Source organism: Grammomys surdaster, unplaced genomic scaffold, assembly GCF_004785775.1.
Source record: "Grammomys surdaster isolate TR1022 unplaced genomic scaffold, NIH_TR_1.0 338, whole genome shotgun sequence".
Lineage (NCBI taxonomy): Eukaryota > Metazoa > Chordata > Mammalia > Rodentia > Muridae > Grammomys > Grammomys surdaster.
In genome coordinates, this window is record NW_021604757.1 from 2,830,693 (window position 1) to 2,854,447 (window position 23,755).

General features: G+C 47.7%; 1 protein-coding gene across 2 annotated transcripts; it reads right to left on the reverse strand.

Moving 5' to 3' along the window:
• Window positions 1-1,570: 1,570 nt before the first annotated feature.
• Arhgap1 (Rho GTPase activating protein 1) lies at window positions 1,571-23,731 on the reverse strand. 2 transcript variants are annotated; one of them, XM_028778574.1, is made up of 14 exons: window positions 23,615-23,731; window positions 22,230-22,290; window positions 19,677-19,811; window positions 19,366-19,461; window positions 11,384-11,471; window positions 5,701-5,832; window positions 5,454-5,540; window positions 5,198-5,296; window positions 4,728-4,835; window positions 4,568-4,644; window positions 4,367-4,444; window positions 3,772-3,900; window positions 3,461-3,564; window positions 1,571-3,322 (listed from the first exon to the last, which is right to left on the reverse strand). In XM_028778574.1, exons 1-14 carry the CDS (start codon window positions 23,729-23,731, stop codon window positions 3,134-3,136), a joined length of 1,500 nt encoding a protein of 499 aa, XP_028634407.1. In that variant the 3' UTR covers window positions 1,571-3,133. The 2 variants fall into 2 exon arrangements, with proteins under 2 accessions (XP_028634407.1, XP_028634408.1); XM_028778575.1 differs by having other exon boundaries at window positions 19,677-19,834; window positions 23,615-23,660.
• Between the last annotated feature and the right edge of the window lie 24 nt (window positions 23,732-23,755).

The following is a 23,755-nucleotide window of genomic DNA, read 5'->3' on the forward strand; positions in this document are numbered from 1 at the left end:
GGGTTGCAGTGGAAAGTGTCTAGCCTCCCAGACCGAGAGTTGGGACCGTGGAGGTGCAAGGGAGATGAGGAAAAGTGAACCCCGCCAGCTACCACACGAGGCCGGTGTAGCAGACATTAAGACTTTATTTCTGGTCACCAGAGGAACTTTTTTTTTTTTTTAGACATGTTTTTTCCATGTGGCCCTCTCTATCCTGGTACTAGCTTTGTAGACCAGACTGGCCTCAAACTCACAGAGATCCACCTACCTCTGCCCCAGGGGCACAAGCTACCACTTAGAGGAACCATATACATACGCACACACACACTCATTTTTTTTTTCTTTAATTGGGAACCAATCTTGAATCTTACTGGTAAGAGCAGGTAAGAGAGTCAAGATTCAAGCCTAGGGATGAGCATGGTGGTATTTGCCTTTAATCCTAGCATTCAAGTGAGCAAATCTCTGTTGAGTTTTAGGCCAGCCTGATCTGCCTAGTTTTAGGATAGCCAGGGCTACATAGCCAGATACCTTCTCAAAAACACAAAAATATTTAAACCCTACTATGACAACAGGACCCATCTCAATGCCCACCAGTCTGCTGTAGTTCTCTCCCTTTTAAGTTCCCCTCACACAATCAGCTGGGAGAAGAGGCCCTAGTCCTGAACAGCACAGGTGAGCAGCTGGAGTGCTGCAGGTACAAAAATATGGCAACTTGGTACTTCCTGACTAGAGGATGGTCAGAAGGCAGTCCCCACTCAGAATAAGGAAATGGAACAAACCATACCGTAGAGCCCTATCTTCCAGGCAAAACGGCTCTTATGTTTTTTTTTTTAATTTTACATTTATGGGTGTATGTCTGTAGAATGTGTGTGCATTGTCCACAGAGGCCAGAAGAGGGCATTGAATTGCCTGGACCTGTAGTTAAAAAGTGGCCGGGCGGTGGTGGCGCACGCCTTTAATCCCAGCACTTGGGAGGCAGAGGCAGGCGGATTTCTGAGTTTGAGGCCAGCCTGGTCTACAGAGTGAGTTCCAGGACAGCCAGGGCTATACAGAGAAACCCTGCCTCGAAGAAAAAAAAAAAAAGTTGTGCCTTGCCATGTGGATGCTAGAAACTGAACCCAGGTCCTCTGGAAGAGCACCAAGCATTTTTAACTCCCAGCCCTTACTATTTAATCAAAGCAGCTGTTACTTCATGCGTGAGACCGTCAACAAGGAAGAGCTTTAGGGCCAGGTAGACCTTCAACAAGATAGCTCAATTGGTAAAGTGTTAGCGGTGCAAGTCTGACAACCTGAGCTTGTTCCTCTGGACCTATGTAAAAGGGAGAAGGGGAAAGCAATTCACATCACACATAGGGTGTGTGTGTGTGTTCTTTTGAAATAGGGGCACAGGAGTACGTGAGGTCATTAGACCTTCAGTAGAGAGCCTACACCTGCACACTATATAGAATTCTGCCCAGCTGCATGGGCTCGTGGGTGGCAGTGACGTAAGTGCATAGGAGATGAAGAGTAACTGAAGGAGGGACCACCGTCTGCAGTTCCCACACACTGTGAGGTGTGAGTCCTGTGATACAGCTTCTTGGGGTCACTGTCCTCAAGTGGACTTGGATTTATTTATTATTTTGGATATTCATTGGTGCCTTATTTGGAGTACAGGTTTGTTCACATTTCCCCAAGAAAATTAAGCAAACAGATGGACTGAGGAGGGGACTTCTAACGCTCTTTCTCAACCACACCACACTTCCTGTCTGGTTCTGAAATTCAGGGTCTTACTTCCTAAACAGCCAGATGGGTATTTTTCATTTACATTTTTATTGAAATACAAAAAGTGCAAACGGTAAAATACATGATTGGTGCCAAGGAAATCGTGGTAAATGTGAACACTGGATTCACAGTAAGAGCGTCCCCAGCCACAGACTGACAGGGCCAGGGCAGGAGGGAAATAAGAGGTCTAAAAGGCTCAGTAAATGGAGTGTAGCAACACTTGATACAAAAATGTGGGAAAAGCAGAGTGGCCCAGGCTGGGTCAGGTGTGAGGCCAGGGGCTGACAGCAGCACTTGAGGCACCAGAGACCTGATACAACAGTGGTGCAGGAAAGCCAGTGAGGTCAGGCCCAGCCTCATCTGCAAGATGATCAGTATAGAGTCCACAGTACCATCTCTGGAACTGTCATGCCTGAGTCACACCTGTAGGATCACTGTAGAATGAAAGCTACCAATCATCACTGGGATTCAGGCTTTCTGAAAGACAAGAAGGCCTGTGGCCACCATACCTCCCTAAGGGAGTTGCTAGAACCTACCCAGCAGGGGTGATCTATTAATAGAACCTCTGGTAGTCTTAGGGGCTTCTGAGCTCCTGACTCTCCCTAGGTCCCCAGGCAGAAGGTGAGAGCCACCATGGGTCCAAGGCAGAACAGGGATCAAAGTGATTCCACAACAGAAAGACCTACCATAGCCTTTGGCTGAAGATCTGTGCACATGAGAATGAAGGGAAGGCATGGAGGCCCAGGAATGCTGTAAGTGATCCTATCAGACACTACAGCTCTCCTTGGGAGTAGACAGGACCATTTCAATAGATGCTCAGATTCTGAGTCTTGCTATCCAAGGTGCCATGAGTGGCAGAAATGAGGGAAGAGGACACTCTGGGGGCAGTACCACTTGGGGAGGAATAGACCCAGGAGGCAGAAGTGACAGGCCAACTCTGGTCTTGTCATCCCTGTTAGTAGGGCAGGCATGGGGAACTTTCACCCAGGTCAAAGCTCACTTCCTAGCAATCAGGAAAGAGAGGACCAGCCCCAGCTACCAGCACAGCCGGCAGTGATGTATTCTTCTACAATTGCCAAGGACACGGGCAGGAAAAAGGAAAAGGTTTACTGGAGCTGAATCCTAGAAGAGCCAAGCCCAGCAACCAGAGAGGCAGTGAGAGGTATAAGGCAAAGAAAATGTCTCATGATAAAAGAGGCCTCCAGGGCCAGTAAGGTGGGACAGACAGAGGGATGGGGGGGGAGGGGGTGCTCAGTTAGTGGGCTCCAACTTCCATCTCCTGGGGCTTCAGGGCCCCTTCCTAGGCAGGAGCCCCAGACTCCAGTAAGGTTAATGCCAGGAGGACAAGTTCAACTGGGGCTTCCAGAGAAGGGGCTGGAGGTGGGGGCTGAGCTCAGACCCCCTGGGCATCTGTGCTGGGGAACAATTCCCCTTGATGATCCAGGAGGAACTTAGTGAAGGTGTTGATAGGATTAATGGCCTTGAGGGTGATGGCAGCATCCTTAGCCCAGAGCAGGTTAGGGCCGAAGACTACAGCCAAGTTAGTGTTGGTCATCTTGTTCTGGTCACAGTGGGCAGATATCTGTGGAAGGAAAGGGGCTACAGCTAGAATCTATGGCTCCTTGCCTCCTGCTCCCAGTAACCACATCCAGAGTACCCAAGCAGTGACAGCATCTCCTCCTCCCTCACAGGTGAGCAGTGGAGGCCAAGGGAGTCTCACCTGCACCAGGAAGGAAATCAGGAAATGAAGCACCTGGTAGTTCTCCTCTGGCAGAGTTTGGAGAACCTGCTGTGTCACCTCCACTCTCTGGCTTTCATCAATATCTGTGAAGAATGGAGGTCTAGGTTACAAGGCCACAGGATTAGATTTGGAAACCTTTATAGGAGCCTAGCAGGGAACACCAACTGAAATTCCTGGTGGCAGCTTAGGTCGACAAGCCTGCGGGGCAGAGTGGACAGATACTCAGCCACACACAGAGAGAGCTCAGTTCCAGAGGATTTGCATAGCTGAGGAGGAAACAGAGAACTCACTGAGGAAGCCCACAACGTGGGGGTAGAGGTCAAAGGTTAGCAAGGGTTCTGGAAGCTCCCGAAGGAATGTCTTGAGGATGACAGCTGGCAGGTGCAGCTCATTGTACTGGTCAAAGTCCACCGGCAGCCCTTCACAGGGGGAGGAAAAAGAGAGAAACACTAGGTAAGCCAGAGGCCTGCAGACCCCACATCTCACTTTGTTCACTGCACAAGCTGTCTTTTCCCTGGATCCCCTAGTACATCTGCCTCTTCTGTAACACAGGATGTAGACTCAGGCCACACAGAACATGAGATCACTGTCACACATGACAATTACTCCTTGCCTCTAAATGACTTTGAACCCAAGGCTGCAGCCCCTGAACGTGTGGCAGCAAGCCTTGAACATCCAGGCAGAAGTAGGACCTATGTGGTCACACCAAAAGACCCAGAAACTTCGGGCAAGAAGAAAATCTGGGACCTTGCTTACAGCCCTCACATTCACAACCTGCCTCATCTACACACACACACACACACACACACACACACACACACACACACACACAGCCATCAATGTGCACACACAGTCTGGACTAGCTCTAGGGTTTAAGCCACTCACCCATATTGTATTTCTGCTGCACTTCCCGTACAACCTGGGTGTTGGCTGACCTCCGGAAGATGCCCTCGGTGGTGAGAGCTGGAAAACAAGGGGGCCTGGTGAGCCTCTGGAGGATGGATCTCTTCCCTACCCAGAGTTTCCCAAGGGCAACTGGGAGACGGGGCTTGGAAGGTCAATGACCTTGGGCTACATGGCACTCACCATGAGCCTGCAAGTAGGCGACGGTCTCTCTGAGCACAATGGGAATGGGCTCCTGGTCTGGGTTTTTTTCCTGGAGGCTGTGGGAGCAAAGGGGTGAGCTGGGACTCTGCATGCTGGGCCAGCCCACGAGCCCAGACCTGCCTGGCTTTAGCATACTCACTGCTGTAATGAGACCCCAAACTGCTGATTGGGCAGGGGGGGCCGTGGCGGCATGGGCTTGGGAGCTGTTGCAGGGCTCTTTTGTGTGGATTTGAGGAAGTCGTCATACCTAGGGGAGCAGATGGAACAAGGGTCAGGTCCTCTGGCTCTATAGTCTTGTAGCCAACTTTATCAAGTCTTGACTGTGTGAATTTTACATGGATTATTTTCTATGTCCTCAAAATAGTCCCACTTGATGTAACACAGTGAAAAACACTCTAAAGAAATTCATTCAACAGCTTGTGACAGAAATGGGGTTTGATCTGTCTCTGGATTTCGAAGTCAACTGCTTTTCTCCAGTTTCCCTGGATTCTCCAAACTCCTTACTCCCACCCAGGTTACTATGCCTCCCAAACAACACAACACAACTGAGCCAGTGGACCCACAAGCACACGCCCCCAGGCCCAGCTTGTGGCCCATCCAGCGTCTCACTTGAGCACTTGGCGAGGGATCCCCAACTGCTCCAGCTTCACGTGCTCACTCAGCTCACTCAGGTAATTCACGTAGAAGATCTTCCGTCCAAACTTGAAACTGGAGGTTAAAGGAAGCATCTGGGTCAGGCTGGGCCTCATGGTAGGCCTCGGCCCTCCCTGCAGACGGGTTTCACCCCAAGCTGGCCACCGTGGGCATCTGTTTGCTGTGTGAGGGGTTCATGAAAGACTCCATGGCCCACCTGTGGGCTGCTCACCTGATGAGGGGCTTAAAGAGGATAAGCAGAGTTTTGATGAACATGGTTGGATGCACGATGTACAGAGCCTTGATGTTCTTCTTGTACCTGCAGGCCAAGTGGGAAGCTTAGGAACGGTCGAGGAAGGGACAGGGCTGTTGGGGTCCTGCCTCCATTGACATGGAATAAGATCCTGACTAAGAGAACCACCCAGAGCCCAGAGTTAGCCACCCTAAACTCAGGAGCCCACCCCCGTGTCCCAACCCACTTGCGGTCAAACTCTCGGTAGGCATCCCGTAGCCAGCTGAGGGAGGGCTTGTTATCACTGGTCAGGCCATGGTGCAGGTATAGAAGTGTGTAGTCACTCTCCACATACTGGTCCAGTGTGTGTTTCAAGTACCTTCAAGAGAAATGCCGAGTACTGGGGTTGTGGCTCCATGGTAGAGCAATTACCTAGCATGCGTGAGCCACAAGTTTAATAACTAACATCATAAACACATAAAAAGACCTGTTCAGATCTGTCCTCTGCACAATAAGTGTGGCCTGTTACCATAGAAACCAGTGCTTGCATCATGGCTTCCTTCTCCACAGACCCTCCCTGCTATCATTTGGCTACATAACCCACAGCCAGTAGAGGGTAGGCCTAATGGAGAAGGAAGTATGCACCAAGCCTTCATTTTGAGCAGCAGCAGTCAGGAGCCCTGAGCTGTAAGCTGGGCTGTGTATCCACAGTTCAAAGTGTTTGACATATTTTTCTCAGGATCTCCATAAGTCAGTAAAAAGAACAGTCACTGTTATTGGTAAACGCTTTTAGTGTCTGCCAAGTACCTCCAATACCTTATTCTTCCCTCATAACAATTGAGGCTAAAGTTAGTGACATCATACTAATGAGGGCAATCAGCAGAGGTCAAGTGCTTAGCCAAGGGTTCAGTTGTGGCAAGACCTACTAATGAAGTGTCCATCTCGAAGGCTGCATTCTAGCCTTGGAACAGTTCTGCATGTTTTATGTGATCTGTGGTATAGTTTATAAAATATTGTGTTCATGAAAGGACATCAGGATGGCCAGAAGGTCAACCATTCCAGTCCCTAGGCTCTTAATGGACCACAGAGCCAAACTCTTCAGGTTCCTTATGTTCACAATAGGGTATGTACCCAACACACACATTCACACACACATTCACACACACACTCACACACACACATACACACACACTCACACACACATTCACACACACACACTCACATTGAGCACACTGGAAAGTTTGGAAGTAATGAACAATAAGGAGAGTGAGAAGAGCCTGGGGTAAGACCTCTTAGAAGATGGACAATCAGCTCCTTGGCTCTAGGAGGGAAGGCAGTCCATGTTGGACAGGCCGAATGCTAAGCACATCCAAAAGGTGGGAAATGTCTGAGAAAGTGTCCAGTGGCTTGACTAAGTGCCCAGATGAACGACCTGACCTAGAGACAGAGTCCTAATGACTAGTCCCAGGGTGCAGAGCTGGACCAGCACAGGCAGGCAGGGCAGAGTACTAATGCTAGGGGACTCAGATTCTGATCATTATTAAACAGAATACTTGTGCCCTTATCCACACTTCCACACTGAGCACTTTGTAGCTTACAAAGGGTTGTCACATAGCAAGATGGCATTTTGCAAATAGAAAAAACAGCAAAGATGACAGTAAAGTAGACACCCTCATCCATGGATGCATGCCATGACCTTTGGAGTGCAATAAAGTGATGCCTATCAGAAGCTGGGCAGCGCTCGCGCTCTCTGATCATGTAAAAGCATGTTCAGGACTCTTTCCTGAGGAAACAGAGAGAAGCAGAAGCATTCTTGTAGGAGACTGTTCATTCCAGACTTTTATTACGGAAAAAACAACAACTGAGCAGCCAGCAAATTGTCTAGTATCAGGAGATTGGCTCAAGAAATCATGGGACATCTATAAATAGACTATCTCACAGGATGCTTCTGCAGGCCAGATTAAGCTGTGAGGTGGTCATCCTCGAGGCAGACACTGGAAGAGCAAACTGGAAGTGGGGGCTGGGGAGGACACTGACAGGTATGGAGTTTCTGTTTTGTTTTATATTTAGGTTTTTTTTTTTAAACAAGGTCCCACTCTGTAGCTCAGGACATGCCTGGAACTCAAAACCCTCCTTCATAAGCTTCCCAAGTGTTGGAATTGAAGCCATGCGTCATCAAATTCACAAGAAACTGGGTGTAGTGATATTCAAGAGGCTGAGGCAAAAAGGTCACTTAGCCTTGTGTTTAAGGTCAGTGTGAGAAGCAAGATGAGAGCTGCCTTTAAAAAGGAAAAAGCAGTGCACTGTTTGCTTTTCTATGTGCATATTAGACAGAAGAAGAAAAAATAACACGCTTTGTGTGGGATTTTTTGGGTGGTAAGAGGAAAAACAGGGTTTCACTATACAGGGAGTCTGGCCTGGAACTTCTTATGTAGACCAGGCTGACCTGGAACTCACAGACATCCACTTACTTCTGTTTCCCAAGTGCTGAGATTAAAGGTGTATACCCACTATGCCCAGCTAAATAATGGATTTTTGTGGGGGGGGGGGGGTTGCTGTTGTTCTTGTTTGTTTGTTTGTTTGTTTGTTTTTCATGACAGGGTTTCCTTAGGTACCCTTATCTGTCCTAAAACTCACTTTGTAGACCACACTGGCCCTGAACTCACAGAGATCCATCTGCCTCTGCCTCCCGAGTGTTGGGATTAAAAGCATGCACCACCACCACCCCGCTAAATAACATGTTCTTTTTTTGTTTTTTTTTGTTTTGTTTTGTTTCTTCCGAGACAAGGTTTCTCTGTGTAGCCCTGGCTGTCCTGGAACTCACTCTGTAGACCAGGCTGGCCTCGAACTCAGAAATCCGCCTGTCTCTGCCTCCCAAGTGCTGGGATTAAAGTCGTGTGCCACCACCGCCCGGCTAAATAACATGTTCTTAAGGATGTCTTTGAGAAATGTTGTAGACACAGAAGACAAAAACATTATATAAGACATAAAACTGAATACAGTGTTTTTTTTTAATGGATGACAGGTCTGTGAGACTTCATAAATTTATAGTTGTTTTTCCTGAATAACTACTTATATATTTTTAACTTCCCAAAATTGTAATACTCTAAAAATATATATGATACATTTCATTATTACCCACATCTCTATGAGGAAGACACCATGTGTATAGAACTCAGAGAGAGTTGTCTCCAAGCACATAGCTAGTTAAAATACAGAGCTCAAGTTTAACTGGTCTTTTGATTCCAAGTTTCAAGAATTTTTCCATTTCAACATCCTAGATCTGGGTGGGAAGTGGGGGAAGCCAAGTCTGATGTAATGGGACTGAAAACAAGGCAGACAGAGTCAGTGGGAGCACAGTCTGCCCTCAACAGGGATGGTGACCAGGCAGGGTGTGTGGGGAGTAGTCAGTGAGATGATGGTGTGTGTGTATCTGTGTGTGGTACGTGATGTGTGTGGTGTGTGATATGTGTGTCTATGTGTGTGTGGTATGTGTGTGGTGTGTATGTGTGGTGTATGTTGTGTCTGTGGTGTATGTCTGTGGTGTGTGTGTGAGATGTGTGTCTGTGTGAGATGTGTGTCTGTGTGTGGTGTATGTGTGTGTGTGATCTGTGTCTGTGTGGTATGTGTGTGTGTCTGTGTGTATCTAGTATGTGTCTGTGTGTCTGTGTATGTCTGGTATATGCATGTGTGTCTTTGTGGTGTGTGTGTGTTTAAGTGTGTGTGATATGTGTCTGTATGGTATGGGTCTGTGTGATATGTGTCTATGTGCTATGTGTGTGTGTCTCTCTGTGTCTGTGTGTATGGTGTGTGTATGTGTCGGTGATGTGTGTATGTCTATGGGGTTTGGTGTGTCTATGTGTGTGTCTGTGTACTGTAAGTGTTTGGTATATGTTTGTATGGTGTGTGTGTGTGTATGGTGTATGTCTGTGTAGTATGTGTCTTTCTGTATGCGTGTCTGTGTGTGTACAGTATATGTCTTTGTAGTGTGTGTGCATCAGTGTGTGTATGATGTTATCTCTGTGTCTGTGAATAGAAGGAGGACAGGCAGCAGCAAGCCCGGGGCTTCTTGAGACTGAAGGAAGACCCCCCCCCCCGCCCCAGACAGGCACAGCTTCCTCAGCAGCTGCCCCTGAAAACTAGGTGCTTTCCAATTGCCTATGATTTCCCCTCGATGGACCTTATACTTGGCCACAAGTCTGCTCCGTGGTACAGCTGGTGTAGCACAAAAGCTAGGACTGCCTGTTCCATCTAAGAAGCCAAGGAAAGAGAAGTCACAAGGGGGTTGGAGGAGACAGAGAGCGCCTGAGGCCTTACAGACATAGCACAAGGAATGAGCTTCTGCCTCACCAGAGGCCAGCCGAGACTTTCTTATGTGGTCCTCAAGCCTGTCCCTGAGATCACTACAGTCCTCATGTACAACATTCAGGATCTAAGGAGCTATTGTGGGCAGTGTACATACTTTACATTTTAGAGAGCACTTTAAACTGGTTGGGAGAAAGTACACAATGGTCACTAAGCACACTGAGGGCAGTTTCTGCTCTGCTGCTTTGGATGACCCCACATGCCTTGAAGGGTCCCTGCCATGGACACAGTGCTAGCTCAATAGTGAAAGGCCAGATGAGGGCCTGCCACCTGTCTGCATTTAAACACTGTGGCGGCTTGAAGGAGAATGGCCCCTATAGGTTCATATATCCGAATCCTTAGTCACCAGAAAGTAGAAGTGTTTGAGGAAGATTAGAAAGATCAGAAGGTGTGGCCTTGTTGGAGGAAGTGTGTCTTTTTTTTTTAAGCTATTAATTTTAGTTTATGTGTATGGGTGTTTGCCTGCTGGAGTGTCTGTGTCCCTACCATATGCATGCAGGACTTGTAGAAGCCAGTAGAACACATCAGATCCCCTGGAACTGAAGTTACCGTTAGCGCCACATGGTTGCTAAGGATTGAACCAGGGTCCTGTGAAAGAGCAGTCAGTGCTCTTAACCACTGAGCCATCTCTCCAGTCCCAAGGAAGTGTGTATTTAGAGTTGGGTTTTGAGGTTTTAAAAACCATGCCAATATACAGAGAAACCCTGTCTCGAAAAACAAAACAAACAAACAAAAAAAAAACCATGCCAAGCTCGCTCGCACTCGCGCTCACTCTTGTGCGCTCGCCCGCCCTCACTCGCCCCGAAACAAACTCACTCCCAACTAAACTCCCTCCCTCCCTCCCTCCCTCCCTCTGTGTGTGTGTGTCTGTTTGCCTGTTGCCTACAGATCAAGATCAGGATGTAGCTCTCAGCTACTTCGCCAGCATGACATCATGACTGCCTGTATGTGGTCATGTTCCCTACCATGAAGACAACAGTCTAACCCTCTGAAACTGTGAGCAAACCCCTAATTAAATGCTTTCTTTTATTAGAGCTGCCTTGGTCATGGTGTCTTTTTACAGCGATAGAACAGTGACTGAGACAAGCAGCCTTTTGACTTGTGTTAGATGAGATTCTAACATACACATCTGATAAGCAGAAGCCTCACAAGTACAAAAACCATTGACAGCAAACTTGGCACAAAGTAAGATAATGTTAATTATGATTATAAATAGAAATGATTAAGACTCCAGATTACATCACAAATACCATAGTTACACACATTTGGATAGTATTTACTTTTCAAGATTATTTTCTGGTGCATTATCTCACTCCCATCAGGAAGAGGTCACATGCTTCATTATCTTCTTTGAATTATGAGAAAACAAGGCTCTAAGACACTTGGCAAGGTCACAGTCTCTAGGACTCTGACTCCTTGTCTAGTGTTCTTCTCCCTTATGGGATAAGAGGTAACATTAAGGAAGGAGACCTGGTGCCCAGGGTGAAGAAGAGAACAAGGAAAATGGCTGTAGGCTATACTCAGGATCTAAAGAGGTCCCACTCCACTTCCCCACAGGTACTCACCCCAAGAGCTTGCTGTGGTCCAGCTGGTGGCTGGGAGGCATCCGGCAAGCACTAAATACAATGATCTTCCGCCCATACTTATCATCACCTGAGTGTGTAGAAAGAGGGAGTGCAATGGTGACAGGTGAACCAGAGTGGTGGGCAGGGCTTAGAAAGTACCAGCTTGGGACCTGTGCCAGTGAGTGCAGGGCCTTGAGTAACCCACATCCAGTCCTCAAGAAGATGCTGGGTACAGATGCTTTCAGGGGCACTGAACTGGGACACCTCCCAAAAAATGTTAACCTTGCTTTTTTTTCTCATTAATATTTGTATTGATTATTTGAGAATTTTCTATCATGAAACCTGAGCACACACACTTTCTAGTCTCTCAGGTCTTCCCCACTGACCCTTCAGACTTCCTTCAACTCTTTCTTCACTGTGAGTCAGCCGTCACTGATACCACGGTAAAAGTAGCTTCCTTGTTCTTCACAGTCGTCAGGAACACAGATCACAGACTTACACATGTTAACCTTGCTATTTAACCCAATCATGGTGACAAACACTTGTAATCCCACACTTTGGAGGTAGAATCAGGAGGATCAAGAGTTCAAGATACGGGCTGGAGAGATGGCTCAGTGGTTAAGAGCACTGACTGCACTTCCAGAGGTCCTGAGTTCAAATCCCAGCAACCACATGGTGGCTCACAACCATCTGTAATGAGATCTGATGCCCTCTTCTGGTGTGTCTGAAGACAGCTACAATGTATTCATATATAATAAATAAATAAACCTAAAAAAAAGAGTTCAAGATACTTAATAGGTCCAAGGCCAGCCTGAGATACTTAAGATCTAGTCTCAAAAACAAACAAACAAAAATTACACTGAAGCTAAATAGAGTGATATGATAAGAACCTTTAATCCCAGCCCTCAGGAGGCAGAGACAGAAAAACACTGTAAGTTTGAGGCCAGCCTTGTCTACATAGCAAGTTCCAAGATAGCAAGGCTATATAATGAGACCTTGTCTTAATAACTAACTAGAAATAAATAAATAAAATCATGTTGAAAGAGTAATGCCCATGAAGGCCATATACACTCATCAACAGATAAACGTGTGAGGATATAACTCAGCTGGTAGAGTGCCTGCTTAGCTTAGCATGCAGGAAGCCCTGGGTTTGATCCCTACTGCCAAGTAAACTAATGCTGATAGTTACATCTGTAATCCCAGCATGCAGGGGTAGAAGCAGGAAGATCAGAAGTTCAAAGTTATCCTTAACTACACTTGGGTGTAATCTAAGTCTAGCCTGAGGTACAAGATACTGTTGGCTCACGGGGAAAAAAAAGAATATTCATGGCAACAGAAGTTTGACCATAAAAGGAAAACTGATATATGGCACACATTATGTGAACCTTGGAAATATGCTAACCAAGAACAGCCTGTATTGCATGATTTTGTGTGAGTCTAAGACAGTGGCTCTTAACCTGTGGGTTGGGACCCCTTTGGAGGATCAAACAACCCTTTCACAAGGGTCAAAATCAGTGATCCATTGTGATTCTTAACAGTAGCAAAATTACAGTTATGAAATAGTAACACAAATTATTTTATGCTTGGGGGGTCTCAGATTAGGAAGGTTGGGAATCACTGCTCTGGTTCATAGTTGGGGAGCAAATGAGTAGGCTTCCAGGTGCTGGGAAGAGTGGAGACTAAATGGGTACACAGATTGACGTGGGGATGCATACTAAAAGTGTTCCAACAGGCTGGCACGACGGCTCAATGGGTTAAGGCACTTGCTACCAAGCCTGATGACCAAAATTTAATCCCCAGGACCCACATGGTGGAGGAAAAGAAATGATTCCTCAAAGTTGACTTTGACCTCCAGGTGTGTGCCATGGCTTGCCTGTACATGTGTATGCACACGCAAAAAATAGAAATAATTTTGCTAAGATTTTTTTTTAAGTGTTCTAGTGGTACAGATCTGCAATTCCATCATGGGAGGCTGAGGCAGGAAGGTATCAAAGTTAAGACCAACCTGGGGTACAATAGCAAGATCTTGTCTCCAAAAACAGCCCCTCACATCCAACAAAAATATATCAATCAAGGCCTAAACTATCTTGCCACCCAGACATCCTACAATTGCTTTACCCCTAAGCACCAAGCAACAAAGACCTGGAAAACCTCTAGAAGCTGCTTCTCAGCCAGTCCAAGGCTGTAGAGGAAAGTGGTCTGGGTGCTACACAGTAGGTCAGCCAACATAATAGTAACAATTCTGCCCAGACACTTCCTGATTTTATTACTAGGGTGGCTGAGCACATTTGGTTCTGAATGAACTCAAGACACTTCTAAAAGTTTTAGCTTTTCCATTAAAGGTATTTTGAAGAACATGGAGTTCAGGGGTGTTTGTGAAGCTGTAACAAAATGTCTCCTAGGTGTTTTCTCAGAGGTATTTGTCCCAAATTCTCAATGTGATGGTCTGGTCCCAGACTGTCACAAGCCAGAAAGCTCTTGAGATACATGTTCTTGCCCCCAAATGAAATGTTCTTCCAGGGTTAGCTTAGGACAAGGGTACTCAAGAAAGCTCAATGATGATAAAGCCAGGTCTTTGTGCCCCCAAGTCCTAGCCTGTTTTACCTTTCCAGAGACACCAAGTTGTACCTGTCTCACCCCCACAGCATCAGAGGCAAAGATGCAATCCCTAAAATGCAGGGTAAGTTTACCCTTCCTCTCCACCTCAGCAGTACAGACTGTTCTCCCTTTGTGAGCCCGACCATTCCAGGAGCCTAGGGGCTGGTCCTTTTCTTACTCTTCTCTAGGCTGAAGCAGGGCTTACTGGTGCCTTCTCCCGTGTGGCTATGGTAGGCTGGTCCCTAATGTGTGAATACCCTGATCTTAGCAGCTTCACAACCTTGAATTCTCTTGGATAAGCCCTCAACTTCATGGCTCCACCTGAAACACCGTCCAACTTTGCTAGCTCCAAAAGGACCTGGTCAGGGTCCTCCAAAGAACTTCTTGTGTCAGCATCTTAGGTCCAACCCACTGAGCCCAGAAAGCTGTCTTGCTGCTGCTGCTTTTTCTTCTCCTTCTTTTTCTTCTTCTAATACATATTCTTTTTTCTCCTCCTCCTCCTCCTCCTTCTTTTTTTGAGACAGGGTTTCTCTGTGTAGCCCTGGCTGTCCTGGAACTCACTCTGTAGACCAGGCTGGCCTCGAACTCAGACCTGAGTTCCACTTGGCTCTACCTCCCAAGTGCTGGGATTAAAGGCCACCACTGCTCGGCTCTGTCTTGCTTCTTAATCTGCCCTAACATCCAACCCTGGAGGACTATACATATTGCCCTCAATGCTGCTTCTTCCACACTTGTGGAACACTTGTCTGAGTGTTCCCCCTCATCCCCACCTCAAATAGAATCTGTGGACCTGATCTTGTAAACATCTCTTAAAATGGAAGCCAGACAGGGCAGCACACACATGCAATCCTAATGAGAGACCAGGAGTTAGACAGACTCCCTGTTAGGCAGAGACAGGGGTCATGAGTAGGTAATAAAGATGGCAAACTTCTAGGACAGCCTGCTTCTTCCTCACCCTCCTTGAGATAAAAAGCCTGGCAGCTTAAAACTGAAGGACTGGTAGGCTTTTGTCTCCCATCAGAGGGAGGCCTGTTGATGGACTGGCTCAGCAAGTTCAAGCTCTGATCAGGACATGTTATGTAACAGCTGTGGGATAATCAACCGTCCTATCTGTTTCAAACTGACCAACCCCAAAATAGGAGAAGAAAACTCTTCAGAGATTTAAAAAAAAAAAAACCTTAGCCCCAGAAGACTGGCATTTTCAGCTTTCCAAGCACCCCCTCTGCTTCAGAGGGTCTTTTTCTCAGTGTATCTTCTGCATATGTGTTTCCGCACCTCCAATAAACAAGCTTCTCCAACTGCAATTCTGCCTGCTGCAGCCTGTAGTGTTCGAGATTTCTCCACTCCTACCTGTTGTGCTTGAGATTTTTCTTTCACACTTTTTAATTCTTTAATTGGCAGAGAAAACAAATGCAATCTAGACTAGACTGCATTCTTAGCACTGGGAGGTAGAATCAGGAGAGTCAGGAATTCACAGTAACTTACAGAGTAAGTTCAAAGCCAGGGCGGGCTTCATGTCATCCTATCTCAAAAAAACCAAATTCCTTCAAATGGCTCACAGGACTGAGTGTTAGCCTCACCTCTCAGACTGCTCCAAGCACACCTTCTATCATAGAAGCTCTGAAAGCCCGGCATGCCAGGTTGTTGCTTGTATCAGCCAGATCTTTCTAAAGACAGTTCTGTTCCAAACTGGCCACTATGGGCCAGGGAGACTCAGCACACACACATCTGCCTCCACCCTCCCCCAAACAGGTGAGTTGGCTCTTCCCATGGCTCAAAGCACTAATGGCCATCCATCTCTGCCACCAGTTTCTACTCTTCTGTGTTCATGCTCCATTTCCCAATGGCTCATGAGCAGCCTGAAGGTGGAGTGGACTTTGGCTTGCTCCTGTCAGGCACTCAGTAAGTGCTGGCATATGAGCGATGTGTGGTGACATGCACCTATCATCCCAGCTACTTAGAAGGCTGAGGTAGGACAGTCATTGGTGCCTACCAGTTCAAGACCACCCTGGGTAACACAGTAAGATCCCATCTCAAGTCATAAGTGTTGATAGCCTTCACAAAGATGTGGGTCACATGGCACGCAGTTTCATTTCTCAACTTGCATTTGATGGTTAAGTGTGTTAGGCAGTGAGTTTCTAGAAGTTGGAGAAGAAATTTTTCTAGATAGAATCCTTAACATGCACTTGTATCATAAACAAGTTTTTTTCTTGTTTGCTTTGTTTTTTTGAGACAGGATGTTAGGCCAGGCACAGTTACACACATCTTTAATCCCACCACTTGGGAGGCAGAAGCAGTTAGATCTCTGTGAGTCTAAGGCCAGCCTGGTCTATAGAGCAAGTTCCAGGACAGCCAGGGCTACAGAGAAATCCAGTCTCCAAAAACCAAAAGAGAGGGGGCATGGAAAAGGCTGTTGATATGTAGTTCTGGCTGGCCTAAATCTGTAGCTCCTCTGCCTTAGTCTCAGTGTCAGGATTCCATATGTATTACAGGTATGTGCACACCACACCTGGATGGAGGCAGGTCTGCATTGACGGCCTGGATGCTAGCAGCTCTCTGGACTCTGGGCCAGCTGCTGGTGGCTCGGAGCTAAGTTCCTGCCCTCATTTACTTCCCATTAGCTCTGTCAGGGACAGGAAACACAGCAGAGCAGGGACAGAGGCACAGACTTAGACTGCATCCTAGCCACAAGAAGTTCAGATATCCTGGGACTCCTGCCAGGAGCCTGCAGAGAGCACATCACCTGCCTATCTACATCTGTGCAGAGGAATGGCTGGAATGCAGGTGCAAGGCTGAAATGGGAAGGCCTGGGGACCTTGAAGCCATTCTTTGCAGCTCCTATCCCAGGAATAAGGCAGCTCTCCCTGGCTGGAAGAGTTAGGACTGAGGCAAGGTAGACGGTCTGAGAGTTCTGGAATGTAAAGTGTCAACGAGAAGTTAAGGCAGCGGGCCAGGAGCATGCTGTTCCACCTCTCAGTGACACAGAAGTAGGGAGTAGAAACTATCCATCCATGCTTTTGTGAGTAACCCTAATAAACTCATCAGCTCATCAAAAAGGAAAGAAGGAAGGAAGGAAAGGAAAATCTGTTCTACAAAATCTATTACAAAGATATGTGCACTTTCTCACCCTGATGGCCCTGGAGGGTCCAAGAAGACTGGGCAGTAGTAAGACCTGCTTCACTTGACGTTTTGGTTTGTTTCCCAGTACTGAAACTGGAACCCTGAGTACCGAATATACTCAGTGACAGCTCTACCACAGTCATACCCCAGTGTCAGAATGAAAGCTTCCAGGGCCGGAGGAGGGGTCTTCCTTACAGTACTAAGGTAAGTCTTTAAATGGACTGTGAGGCTAATCTAGTAATGCACACTGAAAAAAGCCAGGATAGCAAGAGGTCGATGGGAACGGTCAGGAGTTGGAAGGCAAACACAGGATGAGGGTCAGCAGCACTAAGGTCTAGGCCTTGTCCTCTGACTCCCCCGAAGTAGGAGCTGCATTACCAAGTCTGCAAACAAGTAGGGTGGCTGCTACATGAAGCACATGGAAACTCTCTTACCTGCCGTCAGATGGGATTGGAACTGTTCCTGCCCTGGAACCTCAGAGAGAAGTGGGGCTGTCAACTGTGGTTTCTCTAGGGCTCTGGTGAGAGGGCCTAATCAGCAAGGGTATAGTACCGAAAGCCTGAGAGCCAGACCTTTGCATTCCCCAGATACCAGTCTGAGGCAGCATGGGCATTAGTCAGGACAGCAACTCTAGCAGGCTGACTGGGTACTGCTGACTGCAAACTGCAGTACAAGCCAAGGACAGCTAAGGTGGGGGCTAGGATTGAGAAAGCTCATGGTATGTGATGACAGTTCACACATTTGTTCAATTTTTTAATTGTTAGGAATTTTGCAAGCCAGTTGACATTATGTCAGAAGCTTGAAACCAGCTGTTGTAGAAAGTGAAAATGTTACAAGTAATGGTCTCTTTGCTTCCTTTCTGGAGAGTCTACTGTTACCAGGACAGCACTGGAAAGACCCTACCCAGACCAAGTCGCAGTTGGCTGAGGTCCATGACAAGCTCCTACTCTCTTGTCCACATGGGCTCTTTCTCTGAATTCTAGTGCCAGAGACATCACCACCGGTTCTTCAAACAAGCCTCACCCAGCAAGGCAGGCACACGGGGATGGGTTCTGAGAGAACCACTAGGGACGCCACAGCACATGCTGGCCAGGCCTTGTCTGTCCCCGGAGCTTCCTGAGGCTGCTTTTCCTCTGGATTCTAGGTGTGTCACCACACAGCCTCCACCTTATCATGTCTCCCATAAACTCTGCTATGTCACTGCTTCCGAAGCCACCACAAGCTCCCAGCTCCCTAGAATGGGGCTCTAATTAAGCTGGCCCCACCAGCCTCCACCAAGAGCACTTTCTGATTTGTAGACCCAGAGGCCGCAGCCAGGAGAGGCCAAGCACAGACAGCCAGAACTGGCACCTACCTGGCTGGGCCCCCTCAGGCTCGCCACAGTCTGGAGGAACAAACAAACAAAAAGGCTGCACGGTGATGGCCTGCTGCCAGGCAGGGGCACACCCACAGAGGTCTTGGGACTGACCATAAGATGGCCAGGCTGTCTACTGGGTTAGACATTAGACACCTAGGCCAGGATCTGCCTTGCTTCTGCAGGGATGAGAGAGACCATTCAACTCCTCCAACCCAGGCCAAGGTAAGCATCAGAAACACAGGCACCATGGAAATGCCTTAGATATTATGGCCTCTTCTAGCCCTGACAGCTAGAGACAGTTCTCTGAGGCTCACTATCTGCCCTGCTCTATGTCTCTTCTGAGGCTTGCCTTATGAACAAGAGGGAGCACCCATTCTCAGCAGAACAGCACATCCACTAGAAACCTGATGTTCCAGCGAGCCATTGCAAACCCGCAGAAGAGTTGAGATTATCCCCATCTCCAGTGACTGATGAGGGGAAAGCTGACATCAGGGCAAGGGGAGGGAAAAGAGGGTGTGAAGGAAAGGGCAAGGCCACTTTCAGGCCCAACTATGTTCTGGTGCCCAGGATGTCCTGACATACAAGCACCACTGTACATGATCCTCGTGACAACAGTGTGAGGAAGGAGTTCAGAGAGTAGACCTGGAGATCAGACTCAGCTTTCTAACTTCAAAGCTGTTAGGTTAATGCCTCCTTCGCAGCTGCAGTGGGACACAATGGGACCGTAGGCCAAGGAAGCAGTGGCCAGTGCAAGCCAATCAAAACCAACCCATGCTCCTAAGGGAAGGTACATGCTCAAGAGCAGACCAGAGGCTACAAAATGTGTTCTTTCTTGGTGGCTTAAGAGGCTTCTCTAAGCCAGGGTCACAGAATATGAGGCAAGAGGTCCAACACAGGGCACGCTTACCTGCTACCTCTACAATCTGATGCCGGGCAATGTCATAGTAAGGGTCATCCCACTTCAGGTGTGTGACAGGTTCTGGAGAGCTGCTTTTGGAGTCATCTGAGGAACATTCCAAAGGCAGAGTCACCCACGTGGCTAGCCCAGCACTCTCCCCGTGACTTACCCTCTTTGACCTGTCCCCAGTGAGGCTTGTGTCCCTGGCCGTACCCTAGGTCTGGACTCCTTGCCCCAACCTTACCCCCTGGAGTCCCCTCCAGCAGGAAGGGGTCCCCCCTCTATGGTGTCACAGCTGCCTGAGACATCGGGCTGCCCACCTGACTTGGGAAAGTCTGGCATTTCATCAGAAGGCCAGTTCTTCTCATCAATAGAGGCCAGCTTCAGCTGGTTCAGAGCTTGGCTGGTATCATCCAGGGTCAGGTCGTCTTGCAGTTCTGAGAGAGGATCCATGGCTAAGGAGAACCAGAAGAGAAGCCTGAGTGGATAGAGGAGGGAAGGTAGAGGGGAGTCAATGACCTTTCCTCTTCACTTCTGTAATTCTTACAGTGACCCCTCTGTCCCCTTTTGTCCTCTTCTGGCACCCTTGTCCCTATTCCTCAACAGTTTTCACCCTGCCAAGAGTTCCACAGAGCATGTTGCCAGGAAAGGCAGCTGGGCAGTGAATGGCACAGCTCAGCACCTCCCTTCAGGTTCTCAGCTGGGCAGTAAGAGCCATGCCAGGTCTCACACTGCCTATCACCTGACTGACCAAGTAACAGCTGCCCAGGCATCTCCTCAGAGATTCTAGAGTGCAGAAGCCTCATGCCCCAAGATGTTACAAGAGCTAAAGAATCTAAGAGCCTCTAAATACCATGTCTGAAAACGGCCACTGCCCTGGCAATTACATTCCTCTCTCTGGGACAGAGATGATACGGTTCTAGAAAAAAAAGGCCATGGCTGAGGTGCTCTAAAGGGTTTGCCTGGGACAAGGCCAGTAACAGGGGATGGAATCTACCCGCCAACCCTGCAGATCCCTTGCAGGTCCCTAAGGCTCTCAGGCCCTCTCTAAACCTATAGGGACTTCAGACAGCAGTTTCACTGTGGCAACATCAACAGAGTACCTTAAGGATTAGAGAGCAGAGGGAAAAGAGGCTGCTCCTAATATCTAGAGCACAGAGGTAAGGCTTGGAAGGACAGAAGGTCTGTCAGGAAGCGAAAAGAGTCAGCACGGAAACCAGGTTCTAGGTCGTAACCAAAGGAGGTGGCATTTTCTGCTCTCAGCCCCATAAAAAACACCTCCCTCGAGCTCACCAGATGGGTGAGGAAGGCGGTTTCAGTCCAACCCATTTGCCCAACCCCAAAGAAGAGGCTGCATTCCTGAAGCCAGAAAAAAGTGACATATATGGTCAGAGAATCAGCAGGGCAGATAAGAAGAGCAGAAAGGGCCTGGGCGGGGTGGGGGGGGGTAGGAAGAAGAGAAGAGCTGCCTGGGAGATCCGCACTGTGGGCTGGAGGATCGTGACAACCTCCACTCCAGCACACATTATAGCTTAGGGCTCTAAATGGTGAACCAGCTTCCAAGGCCTAAGCAACAACTGCCTTGTTACCATGGCAACATACTGAGTCAGTGGAAGAACTGTTTTAAGCTTTCAAAGCACAAGACCAAAGCCCCCCTTTTTGCTTGTGCTTTCTTTTTCCTTGTCCCTCAGCCTTATCCACTACCTCTGCTGACCACCAAAATATAGGTTCCTCCCTAAGGACACAAAGAACAACCCTGCCACATTTGGGAATGCTTTCTTCTTGGTGAGTAATATTGGCCTTTGCCCAAAGCCCAGATCTTCATTACCCCTTCAACCCTCTGTCCTCCAACCAGACAATCTTCAGCCATGAGGAATTTTTTTTTTAAAATATGAGTACACTGTCACTTTCTTCAAACACACCAGAAGAGAGCATCAAATCCTGTTACAGATGGTTGCAAGCCACTATGTGGTTGCTGGAACTTGAACTCAGGACCTCTGGAAGAGCAGTCAGTGCCCTTAACCACTGAGCCATCTTTCTAGTCCAGTCATGAGGAATTTACCCCGACCTACCTACTCCTCCCCATTCAACCAAGAGGTTATAGAGACGCTTCGAACAGGAGCCTCTAACTCAGAGGTTCTCAACTTGTGGGTCACAACACCTTTTGAGGTCAACTGACCCTTTTCACAGGGGTCGCCTAAGACCAGTGGAATACACTGATGTTTACATTACAATTCATTACAGTGGCAAAATTACAGTTATGAAGTATTAACGAAAGCAATTTTATAGTTGGGGGATCATCACAACATGAAGAACTGTATTAAAGGGTCACATCATTAGGAAGGCTGAGAACCACTGGCTCATTATAGGACAGATTCCAGCAACCTCCTCCTGCTTAAGCCTTCTCTCCATTTCTATCAGTGCCCAGGTTCAAGGAGTCCTGGATCTTCCCTCACACCTACCCAAGAGGATCTTTTTATACACTGTAAGTACCTGGTACAACAAAAAAGCAAGAAGTCAAGAATATGGAAAACTTGGGTTAGAGTCCTGACTAAGCCAAGGACTGAAAAGATCCAGACAAGTGCCTTTCCTGTCTGGGCCTAAACTTTCCTTATCTACAGAAGCAAAGGCTCCTCCCAAAAATATAACTCCCCAGTGTTCAGAAGCAGCTCCTTTTATCCTGTTCAGAAGCTGAGCTATGTGTGAGGGAGAAAGAGGGAGGCTATGGAGAAGAAAGCTGACCTTGACCCCCACCTCTGTCCCAGGAAACTTCTTCTTTCCTGTCAGCTCTGCTGACCTGACCTCCTCCATCTCCCACATACCCTCCTGTACCAGTAAAATCACAGTAGTGCCAGCTTCCTGGCCTCTCCCACCTGCTTCTGTTGCCTTCGCTGAGCCTGGATGTTTTTCTGCTGGCCAATGGGTAGATGAAGCCTGTGAAGGGAAATTCTAACATAAAATAGTAGAAATGAAATATATCAGCTACCTGCAAAACACCACTCTCTCAGATTAATTTTCCATTTTCGGCAAGTAAACTATTTACCTTTAGAAAGTATTTAAAAACCACTGCAGGCAAAGGCTTTGACTTTTGTAAAACAGTGACTCTCTCTGAAATTCTGATGTTGGTGGACTTTTTCATTAAGAAAAATGAACAGATCCATGAAACCTTGCATGCAATTTTAAAGATTTCACAAACCCTCTGTTATTGCTTAAGAACCTATTTTTAGGGCTAAGTCCATAGCTCAGTAGTAGAGCACTTTGCCTGCACACACAAGGCCCTTGGTTCCTTCTCCAGCACGTGCACTCACACACACAAACCAAAGCAATTTATTCAGAACAATGCTCAGCACATAGTAGACACTCTGTTATTAGTTGAATGAATGAATGAATGAATGAATGAATTTTCTAAGTTAAGAAGGAAACGGACATCTGTGAAGGGCCTATATAGTACCAAGATCTGGGCACAAATTCACCTCACAGCTGCACTACTAATTCAGCATATGCTATCAAAACCATTTTACAGTTTGAGCAAAGGGAGGTGAGCAAACTGCTAAAGGTCATAGAACCCAGAGGCAGGATTTTAATCCACAAGTACCAGTTTGAGGTGGTCTCTTGGTTAAAGTCAACCCCCTCAACAATAATCTTAAGTGACTGTCAGTCACAAAGTTCACAGGGCTCAAAGAGGCGCCACAAAAGGTCAGCCAGACTTCTAATCTCAGGGCAAAAAAGAGATAGCAACTTGAAGTCACAGTATTTGCTGGTGCTGCAATCAGACTGTTTTGTGACTCCAGAAAAACAAATCCTACAGACTGCAACTCTAAACTATAGTCATGTTTGCTAAGAATCAAAAAACAAACAACGAATTGAGCGCATTTCATTTCACAAGAAAGTGAGATGAAAGCATGGCCTATCAAGTGACAAGGTGGATCAATTCCCCCTAATTTCTAGCTCTCAGTGTTATGCCAGATCCGATCACGAAGACTTCTGTCTCCCACGGGTTTGCTCTGGCTTGGTCTATGCCTTGCGGAGGGCAGGAAGAAGTCAGAAGTGGCTGTCTTCTCATTGCAGGCGCCGAAGTGGATCAAAATCCCGGCAGCGAAGAGACCAAGGCCCTCGGGCCCAATTCCACCCCCGCGCCGCTGCCTCGGATTTTCCCCTTTGCGACCCAATTCCTTCAGATGACCAAAGCAGCTCTCCTCCACCAACACCCCACCGGCCCAACACCACGCCCAGCGAGACCCCGCGCTCTGCAGCTCACCGCGTTCAGCAATGCTCCCTTTGCCACGCCTGTCAAAGCTCGGCAAACATCCGGCTCCGAGGTGGGAATGGGAACCGCCCCCTCGGGGGCCCCCAGCTCCCCATCCACTTCCGCCATACCTTCTACCTATTTCCGGCTTGC

Coding starts and splice junctions, on each gene's coding strand:
- Arhgap1 (XM_028778574.1), bottom strand. CDS start 23,731: ATGGCGGAAGTGGATGGGGAGCTGGGGGCCCCCGAGGGGGCGGTTCCC. Junction 22,291..23,614: donor AGGGAGCATTGCTGAACGCG/GTGAGCTGCAGA, acceptor TTCCCTTCACAG/GCTTCATCTACCCATTGGCC. Junction 5,833..11,383: donor GACCACAGCAAGCTCTTGGG/GTGAGTACCTGT, acceptor TTTCTCTTGAAG/GTACTTGAAACACACACTGG.